At 48.4% G+C, this 23,898-nt stretch overlaps 1 protein-coding gene across 5 annotated transcripts in view; it reads left to right on the top strand.

The window, feature by feature from the left end:
* Window positions 1–732: 732 nt before the first annotated feature.
* The window catches only part of aifm1 (apoptosis inducing factor mitochondrion associated 1), a 109,045-nt gene continuing 85,879 nt past the window's right edge, over window positions 733–23,898 (top strand). For 3 of the 5 annotated variants that reach the window (XM_070883083.1, XM_070883080.1, XM_070883082.1), the window contains exon 1: window positions 734–873. In XM_070883083.1, coding sequence (XP_070739184.1) covers window positions 786–873 — 88 coding nt within the window. In that variant the 5' untranslated portion in view covers window positions 734–785. Of the gene's footprint in view, window positions 874–23,898 lie in introns of all 5 variants that reach the window. The other 2 variants (XM_070883081.1, XM_070883079.1) reach the window with 1 other exon arrangement.

The following is a 23,898-nucleotide window of genomic DNA, read 5'->3' as shown; positions in this document are numbered from 1 at the left end:
ACAGGCCACAAGTTCCGGATTTCGCGCACGCGCATGCGGAAATCTTGAACTTACAGGGCATTTCAAGGGAAATACGACAAAGTACGCTATCACAGACACATCAATTTCAGGGCCATTTTGTTGCAGGAATGTTACAACTTTCATTTGTTTTTCTTATTCCTGGGCGTTTCATTCATTTCTAAGTTGCTTATTATCTTGCGGTGTCAAATTTTTTTATCGCATAATACTCCTGTGAAGCGCCTTGGGAACGTTTCACTATGTTAGAGGCTGGATCAAGATTGCCCTAAATGGAGGAAGTGCATCCGAGAGGGCGCTGAGCACCTCGAGTCTCAACGCCGAGAGCATGCAGAAATCAAGCGCAGGCAGCGGAAAGAGCGTGCGACAAACCACCCCTTCCCTCAACAACTATCTGTCCCACCTTTGACAGAGTCTGTGGCTCTCGCATTGAATTGGTCAGCCACAAAGAAGTCACTTCAGGAGTGGAAGCAAGTCTTCCTCGATTCCCAGGGACTGCCTATGATGATGATAAATATAAGTGTATCTATTGCTTGTGGGAGGGGGCGGGGCTTCTCGCTGCGCCCTCTGCCGGCTGGTGAGGGCGCCACAGCGTGCTCGGTGTGCGCGTGCGCAGACCGCGGGGTTTCTCGCTGCGCCCTCTGTCGGCCGGTGAGGGCGCGACAGGACAGCGTGCTCGATGTGCGCGTGCGCAGATCGCGGGGTTTGGGCTGCCGGAGCAGGGACACGGGGTGGGAGGGGGAGAGGTTACCGGCAGCGGAACCGCGACCATGTTACAGTGCAGGGCGGTGTGGCAGAGACTGGCTCCGCTGAGCAGGGCGTCGTCCACGGTGGTGAGGGGCGGCGCGAAGAGGCGAGGTGAGCGGCCGGAGGGGACGGGACGGGACGGGACGGAGGGAGTGAGTGAGTGCCGGCGGGCCTAGGCCGCGTCTGTGCAGCCTGCGAACCGCAGCTGGCGCTGTGGGGCCCCGTTTCCAGCCAAGGTCGTGGGAACGTCTCCGGCCAGAACTTTTCCTTCGGTGTGGTGGGGTGTCCGCTCGATTGCAGAATCTTTGTCCCGTTCATTTAAAATGCTCAACCGATTGCCCTAGCCCGGGTTCCCCTTTGCCTCCCATTCAATGATGTGTGTTGCTGGCTGACACTCCAGCAGCAGTTGTGACCTGTGCCTTGCACGGAGGCCGCTGATCTGTCAGCGCCCAGAGGCTTTCTGATCGATCAATCAATCAATCACTACTCAGTACACTGACCGAGGGGTTTACACAGTACCCGCTGCAGCAACGCTGCTCCTGCAATTGCAAAGCCAACCTGTGTCTGTATAAACACACTGATGTAATTCTCATACCTGTGTGGAGGATCTCCGCAAATAACTGGCTGTGGGAGCAAGTCCGTTCGTCGTATGCTTTTTTTTTTAAACATTTGAACGTTTGTATTCATGTCAGACGTGGATTTGAACTCGTTTATCTGTCCCGTTTCACTTTGGGGGAATATATATATAATTCTTACTCTGTGACACCGATTTGTTTACAGCATGCAGTTTGTTCTACAAGGTCACTGTCACCGAGAGCGAAATTGAGCAGGGAAGTTGTACTCTTCTTCCAGCTGGAGAGTCCAGAACCAGGGGTCACAGTCTCAAGATAAGTTGTCAGCCATTTCGGACTGAATTGAGAAATGTCTTCACTTAGGGTTGTGAATTTTTGGAATTTTCTACCCCAAAGCGTATTCAAGTTTGAGATTGATAGGTTTCTGGACACTAAGGGAATCAAGGGATTATGGGGTAGGATGGAAAAGTAGAGTTGAGGTAAAATATCAGCCATGATTTTATTGAATGGCGGAGCAGCTGTGTGACCTACTCCTCTTCCTATTTCTTCAAACATCTTGATGGCCTGTTGATCAGGGGTTAAAATTGCTAAATTTTCTCCAGTATTGACAATGGATGTAGAAATCGATCAAAACCAAAATGCTGCAGATGCTGGGAATCTGAAATAAAAAACCAGAAAATACTGGGAATACTCAGCAATTCAAGCAGCATCTGTGGAGAGACAAAACAGAGTTTGCGTTTCAGGCCGATGACCTTTTGTTAGAACTGGAAAAGGTTAGAGACGTACAGTTTTTAAGCAAGCACAGAGGTAAGAGAGGGGAGGAAAGAACAAAAGGGAAGGTCTGGGATAGGGTGAAGGCAGCAGAGATTAAATGACAAAAGAGATGATGGTGCAAGGCAAAAGGGAGTAGTAATGGGACAAGTAAAGAAACAAAAGATGGGTAAAGAGGAGCTGTAAATGGCAACAGCAGAACCATTACCAGCACCTGATGTCTGACAAAATGGGAGCAGTGGTTATGATCTGAAATTGTTGTGTCAGGAAGGTTGTAAAGAGCTTTATCGATAGTATTGTGTTCCTAACACAGATGAGGCTGCACATAGGGAGGTTAAAGTAACAGTGACCTCAGTCTTTATTAAGACACTTCAGAGTGAGGAACAGGCCTTGGGGGCCAGCTTATATACAGTTCTCCCAAGGGATGCTGGGAAACAAAAAAGGAGACCAAAGCAAAAGACAGAAATGAGATGAGTAAAAGTGGAGGGCAGAGAAACCCAAGGCAAAAAACAAAAAGGGCCACTAAATGTAAAGGGGCTGCAGGAGGGGTCAAAACTAAAAATCATGGTTTAAAAACTAGTATTAAAACACTCTACCTAAACACATGCAGCATTCGAAATACAGTAAATGAGTTGACGGCACAAATCATTACAAATGGGTATGATTTGGTGGCCATTACAGAAACGTGGTTGCAGGGGGGCCAAGACTGGGAATTAAACATACAGGGGTATCTGACAATTCGGAAAGATAGACAAGAAGGAAAAGGAGGTGGGGTAGCTCTGTTAATAAAGGATAATGTCAGGGCAGTTGTGAGAGACGATATTGGCTATAATGAACAAAATGTTGAATCATTGTGGGTGGAGATTACAGATAGTAAGGGGAAAAGGTCACTGGTTGGCATAGTTTATAGGCCCCCAAATAATAACTTCACGGTGGGGCGGGCAATAATCAAGGGAATAATGGAGGCATGTGAAAAAGGAACGGCAGTAATCATGGGGGATTTTAACCGACATATCGATTGGTCAAATCAAATCGTACGGGGTAGCCTGTAGGAGGAATTCATAGAATGTATACGGGATTGTTTCTTAGAACAGTATGTTACAGAACCTACACGGGAGCAAGCCATCTCAGATCTGGTCCGGTGTAATGAGACAGGAATAATAAACGATCTCCTAGTAAAAGATCCTCTCGGAATGAGTGATCACAGTATGGTTGAATTTGTAATACAGATTGAGGGTGAGGAAGTAGTGTCTCAAACGAGCGTACTATGCTTAAACAAAGGGGACTACAGTGGGATGAGGGCAGAGCTAAAGTAGACTGGAAACAAAGACTAAACGGTGGCACAATTGAGGAACAGTGGAAGACTTTTAAGGAGCTCTTTCATAGTGCTCAACAAAAATATATTCCAGTGAAAAAGAAGGGCGGTAAGAGAAGGGATAACCAAGGAAATAAAGGAGAGTACCAAATTAAAAACCAATGCGTATAAGGTGGCCAAGGTTCGTGGGAAAATAGAAGATTGGGAAAATTTTAAACGACAGCAAAGAATGACTAAGAAAGCAATAAAGAAAGGAAAGATAGATTACGAAGGTAAACTTGCGCAAAACATAAAAATGGGTCGTAAAAGCTTTTACAGATATATAAAACGGAAAAGAGTGACGAAAGTAAATGTTGGTCCCTTAGAAGATGAGAAGGGGGATTTAATAATGGGAAATGTGGAAATGGCTGAGACCTTAAACAATTATTTTGCTTCGGTCTTCACAGTGGAAGACACACAAACCATGCCAGAAATTGCTGGTCACGGGAATGTGGGAAGGGAGGACCTTGAGACAATCACTATCACTAGGGGGGGTAGTGCTGGACAGGCTAATGGGATTCAAGGTAGACAAGTCCCCTGGTCCTGATGAAATGCATCCCAGGGTATTAAAAAAGATGGCAGAAGTTATAGCAGATGCATTCGTTATAATCTACCAAAATTCTCTGGACTCTGGGGAGGTACCAGCGGATTGGAAAGCAGCTAATGTAACGCCTCTGTTTAAAAAAGGGGGCAGACAAAAGGCAGGTAACTATAGGCTGGTTAGTTTAACATCTGTAGTGGGGAAAATGCTTGAAACTATCATTAAGGAAGAAATAGCAGGACATCGTGATAGGAACAGTGCAATCAAGCAGAGGCAGCATGGATTCATGAAGGGGAAATCATGTTTAACTAATTTACTGGAATTCTTTGAGGATATAACGAGCATGGTGGATAGAGGTGTACCGATGGATGTGGTGTATTTAGATTTTCAAAAGGCATTCGATAAGGTGCCACACAAAAGGTTACTGCAGAAGATAAAGGTACGCGGAGTCAGTGGAAATGTATTAGCATGGATAGAGAATTGGCTAGCTAACAGAAAGCAGAGAGTCGGGATAAATGGGTCCTTTTCGGGTTGGAAATCGATGGTTAGTGGTGTGCCACAGGGATCGGTGCTGGGACCACAACTGTTTACAATATACATAGATGACCTGGAAGAGGGGACAGAGTGTTGTGTAACAAAATTTGCAGATGGCACAAAGATTAGTGGGAAAGCGGATTGTGTAGAGGACACAGAGAGGCTGCAAAGAGATTTAGATAGGTTAAGCGAATGGGCTAAGGTTTGGCAGATGGAATACAATGTCGGAAAGTGTGAGGTCATCTACCTTGGGGGAAAAAAAACAGTAAAAGGGAATATTATTTGAATGGGGAGAAATTACAACATACTGCGGTGCAGAGGGACCTGGGGGTCCTTGTGCATGAAACTCTTTTTGGAGTTTACCTGCAAGACAAAAACATTAATCGGTGCCACCCGCCCTGGATGACACACCAGACATTTACAAGGCCCTCTTTTTTTCCTTTTTTTGGGTTTTTTTTGGGCACTAAAATCAAATTTTCCTTTTTCCAGTGCCCCCTATAAAAGGGGAGGGGGACACTAAAAGCACCGGCAAAGAAAACAAATTAAACTTTAAAACGTAAAATCAAATTAAAATTTGGTTGCCGGGCGTGATGATGCACTCCAGTCCCTCCGGTGCCCACCTCTCGCGGAAGGCCGCGAGCGTACCGGTGGACACCGCGTGCTCCATCTCCAAGGACACCCTGGACCGGATGTAAGAGTGGAAGAGAGGCAGGCAGTCAGGTTGAACGACCCCCTCGACCGCCCGCTGCCTGGACCGGCTGATGGCACCCTTGGCCGTGCCCAGGAGCAGTCCTACGAGGAGGCCTTCGGACCTACCCGCTCCCCTCCGCACAGGGTGCCCAAAGATCAGGAGAGTGGGACTGAAGTGCAGCCAGAATTTCAGGAGCAGCCCCTTCAAATAATGGAACAGGGGCTGCAACCTCGTGCACTCAATAAAAACATGGAACACGGACTCCTCCAGACCGCAGAAATTGCAGGCGGCCTGGGAGTCCGTGAACCGGCTTAAAAATTTATTGCACGGCACTGCTCCGTGCACCACCCTCCAGGCCAAGTCCCCGATGAATAGTGGGAGGACCCCTGCGTAGAGTGCCCTCCATCGGGGACCCCCGCCTCCTCCGGACGGCAAGATGGTACGCCATGGCGTGTCCGGACGGCCGGCGAGGATGGCAAAGTTGAGAGTGTGCAGGAGCAGCCCGTACAGGAAACCCCTCCGCGCGGAACTGAAAGGCACGGAGGGGATTTCCCCGAGGCGGCTCAAGTTGTGAGGCGCCGGCCCCCGAGGGAGGTTCCGGGGTTTGGCGCCGATGAGGAAATCCGTCCGGACGGGGGTCAGTTCGGACGGGATCTCCCCACGTGCTTGAGCCTCCTCGATGCACCTAACGGAGTCAGGGCCCAGAGCTGTTTTTAGCGACTCGATGGCATCGGCCGCGTGGCGGAAGTTGGCAGAGTTTAGGCGCCGCGCCAGCGTGTCTGGCGCCATCCAGCCCGCTCCTCCGCCATCGAGCTGGTCCCTGACCCTGGTCACCTCACCAGCGACAGCCCTCTCTTCCGACCGCCACTCCAGCCGGCGGAGAGCTGCGCTTGGTGGAGACTTTGTTCCAGACCCTGATGAGTTCCCTGTAAAAGACAGGCAGCTCCCGGAGGGCGGTCCTGGCACCCCCCAGGTTCACAAACAGGAGCTGCGTGTCATAATTGAGGTCGCGCTTCTGGCGGTCCTTGTGCATGAAACTCTTTTGAGTTTACCTGCAAAACATAAAACATTAAGACCATGCCACCCGACCTGGGTGACACAGCAGACATTTTCAAGGCCCCTTTTTTTTTAAATTATTTTTTTGGTTTTTTTTTTTGGGGCGCTAAAATCAAATTTTCCCAGTGCCCCCTATAAAAGGGGAGGGGGACACTAAAAGCACCGGCAATTAAAACAAATTAAACTTTAAAACGTAAAATCAAATTAAAATTTGGTTGCCGGGCGTGATGATGCACTCCAGTCCCTCCGGTGCCCACCTCTCGCGGAAGGCCGCGAGCGTACCGGTGGACACCGCGTGCTCCATCTCCAAGGACACCCTGGACCAGATGTAAGAGCGGAAGAGAGGCAGGCAGTCAGGTTGAACGACCCCCTCGACCGCCCGCTGCCTGGACCGGCTGATGGCACCCTTGGCCGTGCCCAGGAGCAGTCCTACGAAGAGGCCCTCGGACCTACCTGCTCCCCTCCGCACAGGGTGCCCAATCCTTGTGCATGAAACTCTTTTAGAGTCTACCTGCAAAAACATAAAACATTAAACCGTGCCACCCGACCTGGGTGACACACCAGACATTTACAAGGCCCTTTTTTCCTTTTTTTTTTGTGTTTTTCATTTTTTTGGGGGTTTTTTTTGGGCGCTAAAATCACATTTTTCCAGTGCCCCCTATAAAAGGGGAGGGGGACACTAAAAGCACCGGCAAAGAAAACAAATTAAACTTTAAAACGTAAAATCAAATTAAAATTTGGTTGCCGGGCGTGATGATGCACTCCAGTCCCTCCGGTGCCCACCTCTCGCGGAAGGCCGCGAGCGTACCGGTGGACACCGCGTGCTCCATCTCCAAGGACACCCTGGACCGGATGTAAGAGTGGAAGAGAGGCAGGCAGTCAGGTTGAACGACCCCCTCGACCGCCCGCTGCCTGGACCGGCTGATGGCACCCTTGGCCGTGCCCAGGAGCAGTCCTACGAGGAGGCCTTCGGACCTACCCGCTCCCCTCCGCACAGGGTGCCCAAAGATCAGGAGAGTGGGACTGAAGTGCAGCCAGAATTTCAGGAGCAGCCCCTTCAAATAGTGGAACAGGGGCTGCAACCTCGTGCACTCAATAAAAACATGGAACACGGACTCCTCCAGACCGCAGAAATTGCAGGCGGCCTGGGAGTCCGTGAACCGGCTTAAAAATTTATTGCACGGCACTGCTCCGTGCACCACCCTCCAGGCCAAGTCCCCGATGAATAGTGGGAGGACCCCTGCGTAGAGTGCCCTCTATCGGGGACCCCCGCCTCCTCCGGACGGCAAGATGGTACGCCATGGCGTGTCCGGACGGCCGGCGAGGATGGCAAAGTTGAGGGTGTGCAGGAGCAGCCCGTACAGGAAACCCCTCCGCGCGGAACTGAAAGGCACGGAGGGGATTTCCCCGAGGCGGCTCAAGTTGTGAGGCGCCGGCCCCCGAGGGAGGTTCCGGGGTTTGGCGCCGATGAGGAATTCCGTCCGGACGGGGGTCAGTTCGGACGGGATCTCCCCACGTGCTTGAGCCTCCTCGATGCACCTAACGGAGTCAGGGCCCAGAGCTGTTTTTAGCGACTCGATGGCATCGGCCGCGTGGCGGAAGTTGGCAGAGTTTAGGCGCCGCGCCAGCGTGTCTGGCGCCATCCAGCCCGCTTCCTCCGCCATCGAGCTGGTCCCTGACCCTGGTCACCTCACCAGCGACAGCCCTCTCTTCCGACCGCCACATAAAACCTCGGTCGTGGAGATACGGATTCCCGAGCAGCGGCTCCTGCAGGACGGCCGCCACTCCAGCCGGCGGAGAGCTGCGCTTGGTGGAGACTTTGTTCCAGACCCTGATGAGTTCCCTGTAAAAGACAGGCAGCTCCCGGAGGGCGGTCCTGGCACCCCCCAGGTTCACAAACAGGAGCTGCGTGTCATAATTGAGGTCGCGCTGCTGGCGGTCCTTGTGCATGAAACTCTTTTAGAGTCTACCTGCAAAACATAAACATTAAACTGTGCCACCCGACCTGGGTGACACACCAGACATTTACAAGGCCCTTTTTTCCTTTTTTTGGTTTTTTTTTGTGTGTTTTTTTTTTGGTTTTTTTTTTGTTTTTTTTTTTGGGCACTAAAATCACAATTTCTCCGGTGCCCCCTATAAAAGGGAAGGGGACACTAAAAGCACCGGCAATTAAAACAAATTAAACTTTAAAACGTAAAATCAAATTAAAATTTGGTTGCCGGGCGTGATGATGCACTCCAGTCCCTCCGGTGCCCACCTCTCGCGGAAGGCCGCGAGCGTACCGGTGGACACCGCGTGCTCCATCTCCAAGGACACCCTGGACCGGATGTAAGAGCGGAAGAGAGGCAGGCAGTCAGGTTGAACGACCCCCTCGACCGCCCGCTGCCTGGACCGGCTGATGGCACCCTTGGCCGTGCCCAGGAGCAGTCCTACGAGGAGGCCTTCGGACCTACCCGCTCCCCTCCGCACAGGGTGCCCAAAGATCAGGAGAGTGGGACTGAAGTGCAGCCAGAATTTCAGGAGCAGCCCCTTCAAATAGTGGAACAGGGGCTGCAACCTTGTGCACTCCATAAAAACATGGAACACGGACTCCTCCAGACCGCAGAAATTGCAGGCGGCCTGGGAGTCCGTGAACCGGCTTAAAAATTTGTTGCACGGCACTGCTCCGTGCACCACCCTCCAGGCCAAGTCCCCGATGAATAGTGGGAGGACCCCTGCGTAGAGTGCCCTCCATCGGGGACCCCCGCCTCCTCCGGACGGCAAGATGGTACGCCATGGCGTGTCCGGACGGCCGGCGAGGATGGCAAAGTTGAGGGTGTGCAGGAGCAGCCCGTACAGGAAACCCCTCCACGCGGAACTGAAAGGCACGGAGGGGATTTCCCCGAGGCGGCTCAAGTTGTGAGGCGCCGGCCCCCGAGGGAGGTTCCGGGGTTTGGCGCCGATGAGGAATTCCGTCCGGACGGGGGTCAGTTCGGACGGGATCTCCTCACGTGCTTGAGCCTCCTCGATGCACCTAACGGAGTCAGGGCCCAGAGCTGTTTTTAGCGACTCGATGGCATCGGCCGCGTGGCGGACGTTGGCAGAGTTTAGGCGCCGCGCCAGCGTGTCTGGCGCCATCCAGCCCGCTTCCTCCGCCATTGAGCTGGTCCCTGACCCTGGTCACCTCACCAGCGACAGCCCTCTCTTCCGACCGCCACATAAAACCTCGGTCGTGGAGGTACGGATTCCCGAGCAGCGGCTCCTGCAGGACGGCCGCCACTCCAGCCGGCGGAGAGCTGCGCTTGGTGGAGACTTTGTTCCAGACCCTGATGAGTTCCCTGTAAAAGACAGGCAGCTCCCGGAGGGCGGTCCTGGCACCCCCCAGGTTCACAAACAGGAGCTGCGTGTCATAATTGAGGTCGCGCTGCTGGCGGTCCTTGTGCATGAAACTCTTTTAGAGTCTACCTGCAAAACATAAACAATAAACGGTGCCACCCGACCTGGGTGACACTCCAGACATTTTCAAGGCCCTTTTTTTCCCCCCTTTTTTTTTTTGTTTTTCTTTTTGTGTTTTTCTTTTTTTTTTTGGTTTTTTTTTGGGCACTAAAATCACAATTTTCCCCAGTGCCCCCTATAAAAGGGAAGGGGGACACTAAAAGCACCGGCAATTAAAACAAATTAAACTTTAAAACGTAAAATCAAATTAAAATTTGGTTGCCGGGCGTGATGATGCACTCCAGTCCCTCCGGTGCCCACCTCTCGCGGAAGGCCGCGAGCGTACCGGTGGACACCGCGTGCTCCATCTCCAAGGACACCCTGGACCGTCCTTGTGCATGAATCCCAAAAAGTTAGTTTGCAGGTGCAGCAGGTAATCAGGAAGGCGAGTGGAATGTTGGCCTTCATTGCGAGAGGGATGGAGTACAAAAGCAGGGAGGCCCTTCTGCAACTGTATAGGGTATTGGTGAGGCCGCACCTGGAGTACTGCGTGCAGTTTTGGTCACCTTACTTAAGGAAGGATATACTAGGTTTGGAGGGTACAGAGACGATTCACGAGGTGGATTCCGGAGATGAGAGGGTTACCTTATGATGATAGATTGAGTAGACTGGGTCTTTACTCGTTGGCGTTTAGAAGGATGAGGGATGATCTTATAGAAACATTTAAAATAATGAAATGGATAGACAAGATTGAGGCAGAGAGGTTGTTTCCACTGGTCAGGGAGACTAGAACTCGGGGGCACAGCCTCAAAATACGGGGGAGCCAATTTAAAACCGAGTTGAGAAGGAATTTCTTCTCCCAGAGGGTTGTGAATCTGTGGAATTCTCTGCCCAAGGAAGCAGTTGGGGCTAGCTCATTGAATGTATTCAAGTCATAGATAGATAGATTTTTAACCAATAAGGGAATTAAGGGTTACGGGGAGCGGGCAGGTAAAAGGAGCTGAGTCCACGGCCAGATGAGCCATGATCTTGTTGAATGGCGGAGCAGGCTCGAGGGGCAAGATGTCCGATTCCTGTTCCGAATTCTTATGTTCTTGGTTCTTATGATCCCTTGGGACTTCAGGGGATGAGCTCCCTGGTGGCGGAACATGGGAGTGCATGCTTTACAGATGCACAACATCACTCTCCCCCCTTCTTGCCCCCACCCCCCCGCAAAGTTAAAGTAAAAACGATTTACAAGGTGAGGCGGTCGGGAGCCTTTCTTTCCCTGGTGGACCACCTCGGTACAAATGTCTGTTCTGGTGTGTTGGCTGTGCCCTCGCTGGGCTGGTGTTGTTGGCCCTACAGGGCTGCTAGGTGAGCCTGGGCTGTTGGGCGTGATGGGTTCGATTTCCTGGTCCGACATGGTATCGTTGATCCTTTGGGTGTGTGTTGTGGGCTCGAAAAAGATGGTGTCTGCTGTGGGTTGTTCGGTGAACCGCAGCTTCGTTTGGTCCAGGTGCTTTCTGCAAATTTGTCCATTGTCTAGTTTGACTACAAACACCCTATTCCCTTCTTTAGCTATCACCGTGCCCGCGATCCACTTGGGACCATGTCCACAGTTTAGCACATACACAGGGTCATTCAAATCAATTTACCGTGACACAGTGGCGCAACCATCGTTTACATTTTGTTGCTCCCGCTTGCTCTCTACCTGATCATGCAGGTTGGGGTGAACCAGCGAGAGTCTGGTTTTAAGTGTCCTTTTCATGAGTAGCTCAGCCGGGGGCACTCCTATGAGCGAGTGGAGTCTCGTGCGGTAGCTGAGCAGTACTCGGGACAGGCGGGTTTGGAGTGAGCCTTCTGTGACTCGTTTAAGTCTCTGTTTGATGGTTTGTACTGCCCGCTCTGTCTGCCCATTGGAGGCTGGTTTAAATGGGGCCGAGGTGACATGTTTGATCCCATTGCGTGAGATGAATTCTTTAAATTCGGCACTGGTGAAACATGGTCCATTGTCACTGAACAGTATGTCAGGCAGGCCGTGTGTGGCAAACATGGCCCTCAGGCTTTCAATGGTGTCGGTGGCGGTGCTTCCCATTATTTCACATTCAATCCATTTTGAAAAAACATCCACCACCACCAGGAACATTTTACCGAGAAACGGGCCCGCATAGTCGACATGGATCCTCGACCAATGTCTGGAGGGCCAGGACCACAAACTTCGTGGTGCCTCTCTGGGCGCGTTGCTCAACTGAGCACATACGCTGCATTGCCGTACACAGGACTCTAAGTCAGAGTCGATACCGGGCCACCACACATGGGATCTGGCTATCGCTTTCATCATTATTATACCCGGGTGTGTGCTGTGGAGATCGAGATTAACGTCTCCCTGCCCTTTTTGAGTAGCACTACGCGGTTACCCCACAGAAGGCAGTCTGCATGAATGGACAGCTTGTCCTTTCGCCGTTGGAACGGTTTGATTGGCTCTTGCATTTCAACGGTGATGCTGGCCCAGCTCCCATGCAGTACACAATTTTTTACTAGGTGTTAGATCTCTTAATTTCCAATGAAATACAAACTCCGATTGTAATTTTAATGTCACTTTATTTTGGCAGCAGTAACATGCTCTTGGCTTTAAGCCAGGTCTTTGTCCTTCTGAGACCACATGGCCAAATTTGCTGTACTTATATCTGGCTCAGTTTACAGAAAAGAACTCGCCTTCTTTGACCTTATTGGCTCAATTGATAGTCTTTTAACCTTTAATTGGCTCGCTACCCAAGGTCCTAAAATGTCAAGTTGATTGATGACTTAATGCAATGTGATCTGTGTTTTTTCAAAACTGCAGCTGGGCTGCGGAGCTTGAATTCTCTGTCACTCGGGACAGCAGAGGATCTTGGTTGGTCCAAGTCCTAATCTGGTGGGCCATGACAGGTGAATTATCATTTTCAAACGCTTCCATGACCATCAACAAGTCTGCGGCTGAGCCACCATCAACAAGTTTGCAGGCTGCGCCATTTCCACCCCCATGGTGGGCAATGGTAGCTGACTGAGAGCATCCGCACAGTTCTCGGTGCCTGGCCTGTGGCGGATGGTATAGTTATACGCTGATAGCGCGAGTGCCCACCTTTGTATGCGGGCTGAAGCATTAGTATTTATCCCCTTGTTTTCAGAGAACAGGGATGTAAGGGGCTTGTGATCGGTTTCCAGCTCAAATTTGAGACCAAACAGGTACTGATGCATTTTCTTTACCCTGAACACACACGCTAATGCTTCTTTGTCAATCATGCTGTAGGCCCTCATGGCCTTAGACAAGCTCCTGGAAGCATAGGCGACAGGTTACAACTTCCCCGCAACGTTAGCTTGTTGTAATACACACCCGACTCCGTACGACAACGCGTCACAGGCTAGCACAAGTCTTTTACACAGGTTATATAATACAAGTAGCTTGTTGGAGCATAAAATGTTTCTGGCTTTCTCAAAAGTAATTACTTGGTTTTTTTCCCCGTACCCAGTTCTCATCTTTGCGCAATAACACATGTAGAGGCTCTAAAAGGGTGCTTAACCCCGGTAGGAAGCTACCAAAATGTTTGAGGAGTCCCAGGAACGACATCAGCTCTGTGACGTTCTGTGGCCTGGGCGCGTTCCTGATGGCCTTGGTCTTGGCATCTGTGGGCCAACTGCCGTCCGCCGCGATCTTTCTCATCAAAAACGCCACTACTTTTGCCATGAAGATTCATTTCGACCTCTTCAGCCGCAGCCCTACGCGATCCAATTGCTGGAGGACCTCCTCCAGGTTTTGTAGGTGCTCGGCGGTGTCCCGACCCGTGACCAATATGTCATCCTGAAAGACCACAGTGTGTGGTACCGACTTGAGTAGGCTCTCCATGTTTCTCTGGAAGATCGCTGCAGCCGACCGAATTCCAAACGGGCATCTGTTGTAGATGAACAGTCCCTTGTGCGTGTTGATGCAGGAGAGGCCCTTCGAACTCACCTCCAGCTCCTGCGTCATGTAGGCCGAAGTCAGGTCGAGCTTGGTGAACGTCTGGCCTCCTGCCAGCGTCGCAAATAGATCGTCTGTCTGAGGTAGCAGATATTGGTCCTGCAGCAAGAAACGATTAATAGTTACTTTATAATCGGCGCAAATCCTAATCGTGCCATCACTTTTGAGTACTGGAACAATGGGGCTGGCCCACTCGCTGAATTCTACTGGGGAGATGATGCCCTCGCGTTGCAGCCTGTCCAGCTCAATTTCCACACTCTTCCCCCATCATATGAGGTATCGCTCACGCTTTGTGGTGAATGGGTCGTGCTTCTGGGACCAAGTGGATCCGCACCTTGGCCCCGGAAAAGTTTCCAATGCCTGGCTCAAAAAAGGAAGAAAATTTGTTAAAAACCTGGATACATGAGGCCTCATCGACATGTGATAGCGCTCTGATGTTATCCCAGTTCCAGCAGATTTTGCCCAGCCAGCTCCTTCCAAGCAGTGTGGGGCCATTTCCCGGGACAATCCAGAGTGGCAGTTCGTGCACCGTGCCCTCGTAGGTGATCTTGACCATGGCGCTGCCCAGGACAGTGATAAGCTCTTTGGTGTACATTCTCAGTTTCATGTGGATGGGGCTCAGGGCTGATCTGAATGCCTTGTTGCACAACAGTCTCTCAAACATCTTTTTACTCATGATGGATTGGCTAGCGCCAGTGTCCAGTTCCATGGCTATGGGTAAGCCATTCAATTTTACATTTAGCATTATAGGTGGACATTTCATCGAAAATGTGTGCACCCCGTGTACTTCAGCATCTGCCTCCTCTCTCTCAGGCTCGAAATTGCTTTGATCCACCATGGACCGATCTTCCTCTGCCACGTGGTGGTTAACAGATTTTGCAGAGCTTGCAGCTTGTTTGCAAGCTCGTTGGAGTTGCCCCATTGTTCCACAGCTCTTGCAAACATACCCTTTGAAGCGGCATGAATAGGCTGAATGGAAGCCTCCACAACCCCAACAAGGTGTGAATTGCCTTGCATTCATCCTTTGTTGCAGACTCTCAGTCATCTGGGTCACCTGAGGCCTGCTGGCAATTGCAGACTTGTGGTTTTTGCCCTGTACATGTCTGCTCGCAAACACAGTTCCAGTTAATTTATGACCATTGCTAGCACTTGTGTGCTGAGAGATTTGTTTGGTGTTATCACTGGTGGACATAAACGCCTGTGCTATTGCAATGGCCTTACTGAGGGTCGGTGTCTCTACAGTCAAAAGTTTTCGTAGGATGGTCTCGTGGCCAATGCCCAGTACAAAGAAATCTCTGAGCATTTGCTCCAGGTAGCCATCAAACTCAAATTGTCCTGCAAGTCGCCTTAGTTCGGCGACGTAGCTCGCCACTTCCTGACCTTCAGATCGCTTGCACGTGTAGAACCGATACCTCGCCATCAGCAAGCTCTCCCTCGGGTTAAGATGCTCCCGAACCAGTATACACAGCTCCTCATACGACTTATCTGTGAGTTTCACCGGAGCCAGAAGATTCTTCATGAGGCTGTAGGTCGGTGCCCCGCAGACTGTGAGGAGGACCGCTCTCCTTTTTGCAGCGCTTCCTTCTCCATCCAGCTTGTTGGCTACAAAGTACTGGTCTAGCCATTCGACATAGGCTTCCCAGTCCTCACCCTCCGAGAACTTCTCCAGGATGCCCACAGTTTGCTGCATCTTTGCGTTGGATTCGTATTCTCGTCGCCAGTTATTGTGTTCCTAACACAGATGAGGCTGCACACAGGAAGGTTAAAGTAACAGTGACCTCAGGCTTTAATAAGACACTACGGATTGAGGAACAGGCCTTAGGGGCCGGCTTATATACAGTGTTCCCAAGAGATGCTGGGATCCCTTAGGACTTCAGAGGTGAACTCCCTGGTGGCAGAACATGGGAGTGCATGCTTTACAGATACATAGAAACATAGAAAATAGGTGCAGGAGTCGGCCATTCGGCCCTTCTAGCCTGCACCGCCATTCAATGAGTTCATGGCTGAACATGCAAATTCAGTACCCCATTCCTGCTTTCTCGCCATATCCCTTGATCCCCCTAGTAGTAAGGACTTCATCTAACTCCCTTTTGAATATATTTAGTGAATTAGCCTCAACTACTTTCTCTGGTCGAGAATTCCACAGGTTCACCACTCTCTGGGTGAAGAAGTTCCTCCGCATCTCGGTCCTAAATGGCTTACCCCTTATCCTTAGACTGTGACCCCTGGTTCTGGACTTCCCCAACATTGGGAACATTCTTCCTGCATCTAACCTGTCTAACCCCGTCAGAATTTTATATGTTTCTATGAGGTCCCCTCTCATTCTTCTGAACTCCAGTGAATACAAGCCCAGTTGATCCAGTCTTTCTTGATAGGTCAGTCCCGCCATCCCGGGAATCAGTCTGGTGAACCTTCGCTGCACTCCCTCAATAGCAAGAATGTCCTTCCTCAGGTTAGAAGACCAAAACTGTACACAATACTCCAGGTGTGGCCTCACCAATGCCCTGTACAACTGTAGCAACACCTCCCTGCCCCTGTACTCAAATCCCCTTGCTATGAAGGCCAACATGCCATTTGCTTTCTTAACCGCCTGCTGCACCTGCATGCCAACCTTCAATGACTGATGTACCATGACACCCAGGTCTCTTTGCACCTCCCCTTTTCCTAATCTGTCACCATTCAGATAATAGTCTGTCTCTCTGTTTTTACCACCAAAGTGGATAACCTCACATTTATCCACATTATACTTCATCTGCCATGCATTTGCCCACTCACCTAACCTATCCAAGTCGCTCTGCAGCCTCACAGCATCCTCCTCGCAGCTCACACTGCCACCCAACTTAGTGTCATCCGCAAATTTGGAGATACTACATTTAATCCCCTCATCTAAATCATTAATGTACAGTGTAAACAGCTGGGGCCCCAGCACAGAACCTTGCGGTACCCCACTAGTCACTGCCTGCCATTCTGAAAAGTCCCCATTTACTCCTACTCTTTGCTTCCTGTCTGACAACCAGTTCTCAATCCATGTCAGTACACTACCCCCAATCCCATGTGCTCTAACTTTGCACATCAATCTCTTGTGTGGGACCTTGTCGAACGCCTTCTGAAAGTCCAAATATACCACATCAACTGGTTCTCCCTTATCCACTCTACTGGAAACATCCTCAAAAAATTCCAGAAGATTTGTCAAGCATGATTTCCCTTTCACAAATCCATGCTGACTTGGACCTATCATGTCACCTCTTTCCAAATGCACTGCTATGACATCCTTAATAATTGATTCCATCATTTTACCCACTACCGATGTCAGGCTGACCGGTCTATAATTCCCTGTTTTCTCTCTCCCTCCTTTTTTAAAAAGTGGGGTTACATTGGCTACCCTCCACTCCATAGGAACTGATCCAGAGTCAATGGAATGTTGGAAAATGACTGTCAATGCATCCACTATTTCCAAGGCCACCTCCTTAAGTACTCTGGGATGCAGTCCATCAGGCCCTGGGGATTTATCGGCCTTCAATCCCATCAATTTCCCCAACACAATTTCCCGGCTAATAAGGATTTCCCTCAGTTCCTTCTCCTTACTAGACCCCCCGACCCCTTTTATAACCGGAAGGTTGTTCGTGTCCTCCTTCGTGAATACCGAACCAAAGTACTTGTTCAATTGGTCCGCCATTTCTTTGTTCCCCGTTATGACTTCCCCTGATTCTGACTGCAGGGGACCTACATTTGTCTTTACTAACCTTTTTCTCTTTACATATCTATAGAAACTTTTGCAATCCGTCTTAATGTTCCCTGCAAGCTTCTTCTCATACTCCATTTTCCCTGCCCTAATCAAACCTAATCTCGGTCCTAAATGGCTCACCCCTTATCCTTAGACTGTGACCCCTGGTTCTGGACTTCCCCAACATTGGGAACATTCTTCCTGCATTCAACCTGTCTAAACCCGTCAGAATTTTAAACATTTCTATGAGGTCCCCTCTCATTCTTCTGAACTCCAGTGAATACAAGCCCAGTTAATCCAGTCTTTCTTGATAGGTCAGTCCCACCATCCCGGGAATCAGTCTGGTGAACCTTCGCTGCACTCCCTCAATCGCAAGAATGTCCTTCCTTAAGTTAGGAGACCAAAACTGTACACAATACTCCAGGTGTGGCCTCACCAAGGCCCTGTACAACTGTAGCAACACCTCCCTGCCCCTGTACTCAAATCCCCTCGCTATGAAGGCCAATATGCCATTTGCTTTCTTAACCGCCTGCTGTACCTGCATGCTAACCTTCAATGACTGATGTACCATGACACCCAGGTCTCATTGCACCTCTCCTTTTCCTAATCTGTCACCATTCAAATAATAGTCTGTCTCTCTGTTTTTACCACCAAAGTGGATAACCTCACATTTATCCACATTATACTTCATCTGCCATGCATTTGCCCACTCACCATACACAACAGATAGAAGAGGTGCTGTTCCTTGAGCTTCCGCTAAGTGCAGGGAGTGGGACCGAATGGCAAGCGACCGGAAGCTCAGGGTCATGCTTGCTGACTGAACGGAGGTGTTCGGCAAAATGATCACCCAATCTGCGTTTGGTCTCCTCACCGTAGAGGGGACCGCATTGTAAGCAGTGAATACAGTATAATAAATTGCAAGTAGTACAAGTAAATCGTTGTTTCACCTGGAAGGAGTGTTTGGGGCCCTGGACAGTAGGAAGGAAGGAGATGTTGCATCTCCTGCACTTGCATGGGAATGTGCCGTGGGAAGGGAAGCAGGTGTTGAAAGAGTGAACCAGGATGTTGTGGAGGGAATGATCCTTTCGAAATGCTAAGAGGGGAGCGTAAGATGTATTTGGTAGTGCCATTGCGCTGGAAGTGGCGGAGGATGATCCGTTGAATGTGGACGTTGGTGGGGTGAAAGGTGAGGACAAGGGGAACCCTATCGTGGTTCTGGAGGGAGGGGATGGGGTGAGAGCAGAAGTGTGGGAAATGGGACAGACGTGGTTCAGGGCCCTGTCGACCACAGTGGAGTGGAATCCTCAGGTGAGGAAAAAGGAAGACGTATCGGAAGCACTGGTGTGGAAGGTGGCATCATCAGAACAGATGAGATGGAGTAAATGGGAGAATGGAATGGAAATATACACTTCAAATTGTTTTTTTTTAAAGTTGTATTTTAGTTGGTTTACATGAGCTTATACGCTCTGCCTCCTTTTATAAAACCTAACACACTATTGTCCTTTTTGGGCACCTGCACAAGCACTTTCAGGGAATTATGTATTTGAACGTCTCGGTGTCTCTGTTCCTCCATACCCTACAGTGGGCAGGAGTTTCCGCCAGGTTGCACTGGTTTTTTAGTGCAATTTGTCCTAAATCGGTCAAACCAGCAAGATCTGGAAATTTCAAGCGCAAGTTATGTCCAGCGCAAATAGTTTCTGCGATCTTTTGCACCAGTTTAAAAAATATTGCGCTAGAAACCTTCAAAACTGGTCACACCCCCAGATTTAATTAATCACCATTGCAAGTTTCTGCTCATTGCGCCCATTTGCAGGCCTTCGAGAAAGTTCTTAAAATTAAGTTTTTAGGCACAAAGTCACTAATAGGCATCTTTTAAAAGCTTTTCAGTCTTAATTTTTTTAAACTTATTCAATTGACTACTGTACACTAATCTAACTGGTAAATAGTTCTGTATAGTTTTTTTTAAAGTCATTTTCAGTTATTTAAAATTGGAATACTTAGAGGTGGTGGACTAGACACTGATTAAAAGGCTTAATTTTGTGGTAAATCCACTTTTAACTGTATTAATAAAACTGCATCAGGTTACCATTCCTAAATATATCAAATAATTTTTTTAATGCAAATGTAAAGAAAAAATACTTTCTCAAAAGCAGATTGTGCTGGTTCATGGAAGATTTTACATTTGGCGATATACAAATGAGTTTGAGCAGAAACTTGAGTAAAACAAAAACACTTCTTAAAACTAGTGCAATTTGCACCTGGATCACCAATTACATCTAAAGCGAGAACTCTTCGCCAGTATCATTCCATTGAGTATGCACTTCTGTTACTTGTTTTTCCTCCAAAAACATATTACCTCACACTTGTCTGCATTAAATTGTATTTTCCATCTGTTTGCGCATTCCACCAGCCAGTCTGTCATCCTGAAGTCCTCACCTGTTTGCCAAACCTACTTTTGCGTGTCAGACAATTTCATGATTGTATTCCTTGTACCCAAATCCTCTGTATATACTGAGAACAAAAGTAGATGCAGCACTGACCCCTGGAACACACCACTTCCAACCTCTGACCCCGAGGATACACCACTTCCAACCTCTGACCCCTGGGATACACCACTTCCAACCTCTGATTCCTGGGATACACAACTTCCAACCTTTCTCCAAACTGAGCAGCATCCATGTACCCTAACTTTGTTTTCTGTATGTTACCAACTTTTTATTTCTGTTAATAGTTCCTCCTCGATTAATTTTGATTGCCTAAATGGGTAGATGATGAATTTCCTAGATTTTTTTCTTCCAAAATTGGCCCGGGCTTGTAATCTGTGTTTTTGCCTCCCCCAGGAGTTTGCATGGTTTCAGGTAGATGGAGTGTATACACAAGGTATCGCAATTGTGTGGGACAGGCTCGATGGACTAGATGGTCTTTACCTGTCTGTCATTGTTCGTACTACATCTCTTATGCCATACACCTGATTTATTTTTCTAACCGGCTTCTTAGAAGACCATTTACTGAACATCTTCTGAAAATCCATTTATACTGCATTCCCTTGATTCAATCAATCAAATCCTCAAAAGTCATTGGCCCTGAATTTGCGGTTGAAGGCTTCCCGCAGAGAAATGTCTCCGATCTGCAAATAAAATGCCCGTGTACCTGGTGGTCCGGGAGGTCTGGAGATTCGTGGTTCTGGGCCCCTCCGGGTACCCGCGGGAAGAGACCCACGTATCTCGGGCGCAGGAGGTTCGCCAGAGCCCCTGGGATCTCGTGGATTAGCCCAACGAATGACAGAAGGGGATCTTCATTCTTACTTATGGGGATTTCGTACATATGGAATCTCCATAGGTATGAATTAGAATACCCCCAGAAATATCTTTACACGTCAAATAATTTTTAAAAAACCATTGTATACGTAAAATTAATTAAAATTGCATTTTATTAAATATTTATAACAAAGTTTAATTTTTTGAAAATAAATTTGCATGTTTTTAATGGGACTAAAAATAAATGTACCTTATTTTTGTAGGTTTTTAAATGTATAAATTATTGATGACATTTTATTTTTTTGTTTTTTCAAACTCTGACCCTGGTAAAAACAGGACTTGCGCCTGCTTTTATCGGGCGTAAGAATTTCACGGGCATTCGCTGGGCAAATAGCCCAACTCTCTGTCCACGAATGCCTTTTACCCGGGGATGCATTGGATCTGTCAAAAGAATTCTTGACATTGCAAGTTCTAGGTTTTAGCGCATTTTTCGTCAGAACTGGAAAATGTTACAGATGTAAAAAATTTTAAGCAAGTACAGAGGCAGGGAAAGTGAAGGAGATGAGGAAAGAACGAAAGGGAAGGTTCTGTGATAGGTTGGAAGGCAGGAATGTCTAAATGAATAGCGGAACCATTACCAGCACCTGCTGGCGAGAAAAAATGGAAGCAGTGGTTATGATTTGAAATTGTTGAACTCGATGTTGAGTCCAGAAGGTTAGAAAGTACCTAATCAAAAGATAAGGTGCTGTCCCTCGAGTTTTCGTTGAGCTTCATTGGAACAGTGAAGGAGGCCGATCAGAGTGGGAGTGGAGCTGAGAATTAAAGTGACAAGCGACCAGAAGTTCGGGGGTCACGCTTGCGGACTGAACGGCAGTGTCCAGCAAAGCGATCACCCAATCTGCGTTTGGTTTCCCCAATGTAGAGGAGACTGCATCGTGAGCAGCGAATACAGTATCGTAAATTGAAAGAAGTACAGGTAAATCACTGTTTCACCTGAAAGGAGTATTTTGAGCCCTGAATGGTGGGAAAGGAGTAGGTGAAAGTGCAGGTGTTGTATCTGCTCTGCTTGCATGGGAAGGTGGCTTGGAAAGGGGAGCGGGTGATGGAAAAGTGGAGCAGAGGGATGCTGAATAGGGAGGGGAGGGGATGTTGTTTGGTGGTGGCATCGCGCTGGAGGTGCAGGAAATTGTGAAGGATGATCCGTTGGCTGGTGGGGTGGAAAGTGAGGACGAGAACCTTATCGTGGTTCTGGGAGGGAGAGGACGGGGTGAGGGCAGAAGGGCAGGAAATGGGACCGTAACTGTTGAGGGATTTGTCAACCACGGTGGACTGGAGTACTCGGTGGCTATCCTTGATTAACCCATGCACTTCTAAATGCTCACTAATTTTATCTTAGATTCCATAATTTAAGAATTTGCACACAACTGATAGTGTGCCCAACATTGTTTGTCCTTGTCTCCCGATAAAAGCACTGGCTCGGTAGTAGCACTCTCGCCTCTGAGTCAGAGGTTATGGGTTCAAGCTCCACTCTTGAGACTTGAGCTCATAATCTGTTGAAAGTAGTCAGAGAGCAGACAGCAGAGACTCTGGTCACAATTTTTCAATAATCATTAAATATGCAAATGGTGCCATGGGATTCAGGAGTAGCCAATACCATTGTTCAAGAAAGAACTAACTTGTATTTATATAGCGCCTTTCACAACCTCAGGACGTTCCATAGTGTTTTACATCCAATGAAATACTTTGAAACTGAGGAAGTGCTGCACTGTCGGAGATGCTGACCTTCGAATAAGAGGTTAAACTTAAGAAGTCTGCCCCTCCCCTCAGGTGGACGTAAAAGATCCCATGGCTCTATTCGAAGAAGAGCAGGTGATCTTCCTCGGTGTTCTGGTCAATATTTATCCCTCAACCAACACCAAATACAGGTTATCTGGTCACTTACTCAATTGATCTTTGTGGGATCTTTCTATGCACAATTTGGTTGCTGCGTTTCCTACAGTTGCAACAGTGTCTACATTTCAGAAGTATTTCATGGAAAGTATTTGTTCAATTGGTCTGCCATTTCTTTGTTCCTCATTATAAATTCACCTGATTCTGACTGCAAGGGACCTACATTTGTCTTCACTAATCTTTTTCTCTTCTACTAAAGCTTTTGCAGTCAGTTTTTATGTTCCCTGCAAGCTTACTCTCATATTCTATTTTCCCCCTCCTAATTAAACCCTTAGTCCTCCTCTGCTGAATTCTAAATTTCTCCCAGTCCTCAGGTTTGCTGCTTTTTCTGGCCAATTTATATGCCTCTTGGATTTAACACGATCCCTAATTTCCCTTGTTAGCCACGGTTGAGCTATCTTCCCCGTTTTATTTTTACTCCAGACAGAGATGTACAATTGTTGAAGTTCATCCATGTGATTTTTAAATGTCTGCCATTGCCTATCCACCGTCAACACTTTTAGTATCCTAGCCAATTCATGTCTCATACCATCGAAGTTACCTTTCTTTAAGTTCAGGACCCTAGTCTCTGAAATAACTGTGTCGCTCTCCGTCTTAATGAAGAATTCTACCATATTATGGTCACTCTTCCCCAAGGGGCCTCGCACAACAAGATTGCTAATTAATCCTCTCATTACACAGCACCCAGTCTCGGATGGTCAGCTCTGTAGTTGATTCCTCGACATCTTGGTCGAGAAAACCATCCCTTATACACTCCAGGAAATCCTCCTCCACTGTAATGCTACCAGTTTGGTTAGCCCAATCTATGTGTAGATTAAAGTCACCCACGATAACTGCTGTACCTTTATTGCACGCATCCCTAATTTCCTGTTTGATGCGATCCCCAACCTCACTACTACTGTTTGGTGGTCTGTACACAACTCCCACTAGCGTTTTCTGCCCCTTGGTATTCCGTAGCTTCACCCATACAGATTCCACATCATCCAAGCTAATGTCCTTCCTTAGTATTGCGTTAATTTCTTTAACCAGCAACGCTACCTCACCTCCTTTTCCTTTCTGTCTATCCTTCCTGAATATTGAATACCCCTGGATGTTGATTTCCAGCCTTGGTCACCCTGGAGCCATGTATCCGTAATCCCAATTATATCATATTCATTAACAGCTATCTGCGCAGTTAATTCATCCACCTTATTAAGAATGCTCCTCGCATTGAGACACAGAGCCTTCAGGCTTATTTTTTTAACACTCTTTGTCCTTTTAGAATTATGTTGTAACGTGGCCCTTTTTGATTTT

The sequence above is a fragment of the Pristiophorus japonicus genome, chromosome 6, assembly GCF_044704955.1.
Source record: "Pristiophorus japonicus isolate sPriJap1 chromosome 6, sPriJap1.hap1, whole genome shotgun sequence".
Classification (NCBI taxonomy): Eukaryota; Metazoa; Chordata; class Chondrichthyes; family Pristiophoridae; genus Pristiophorus; species Pristiophorus japonicus.
Note: the sequence above shows the minus strand (reverse complement) of the source record. Positions and strands in the feature narration are given on the sequence as shown.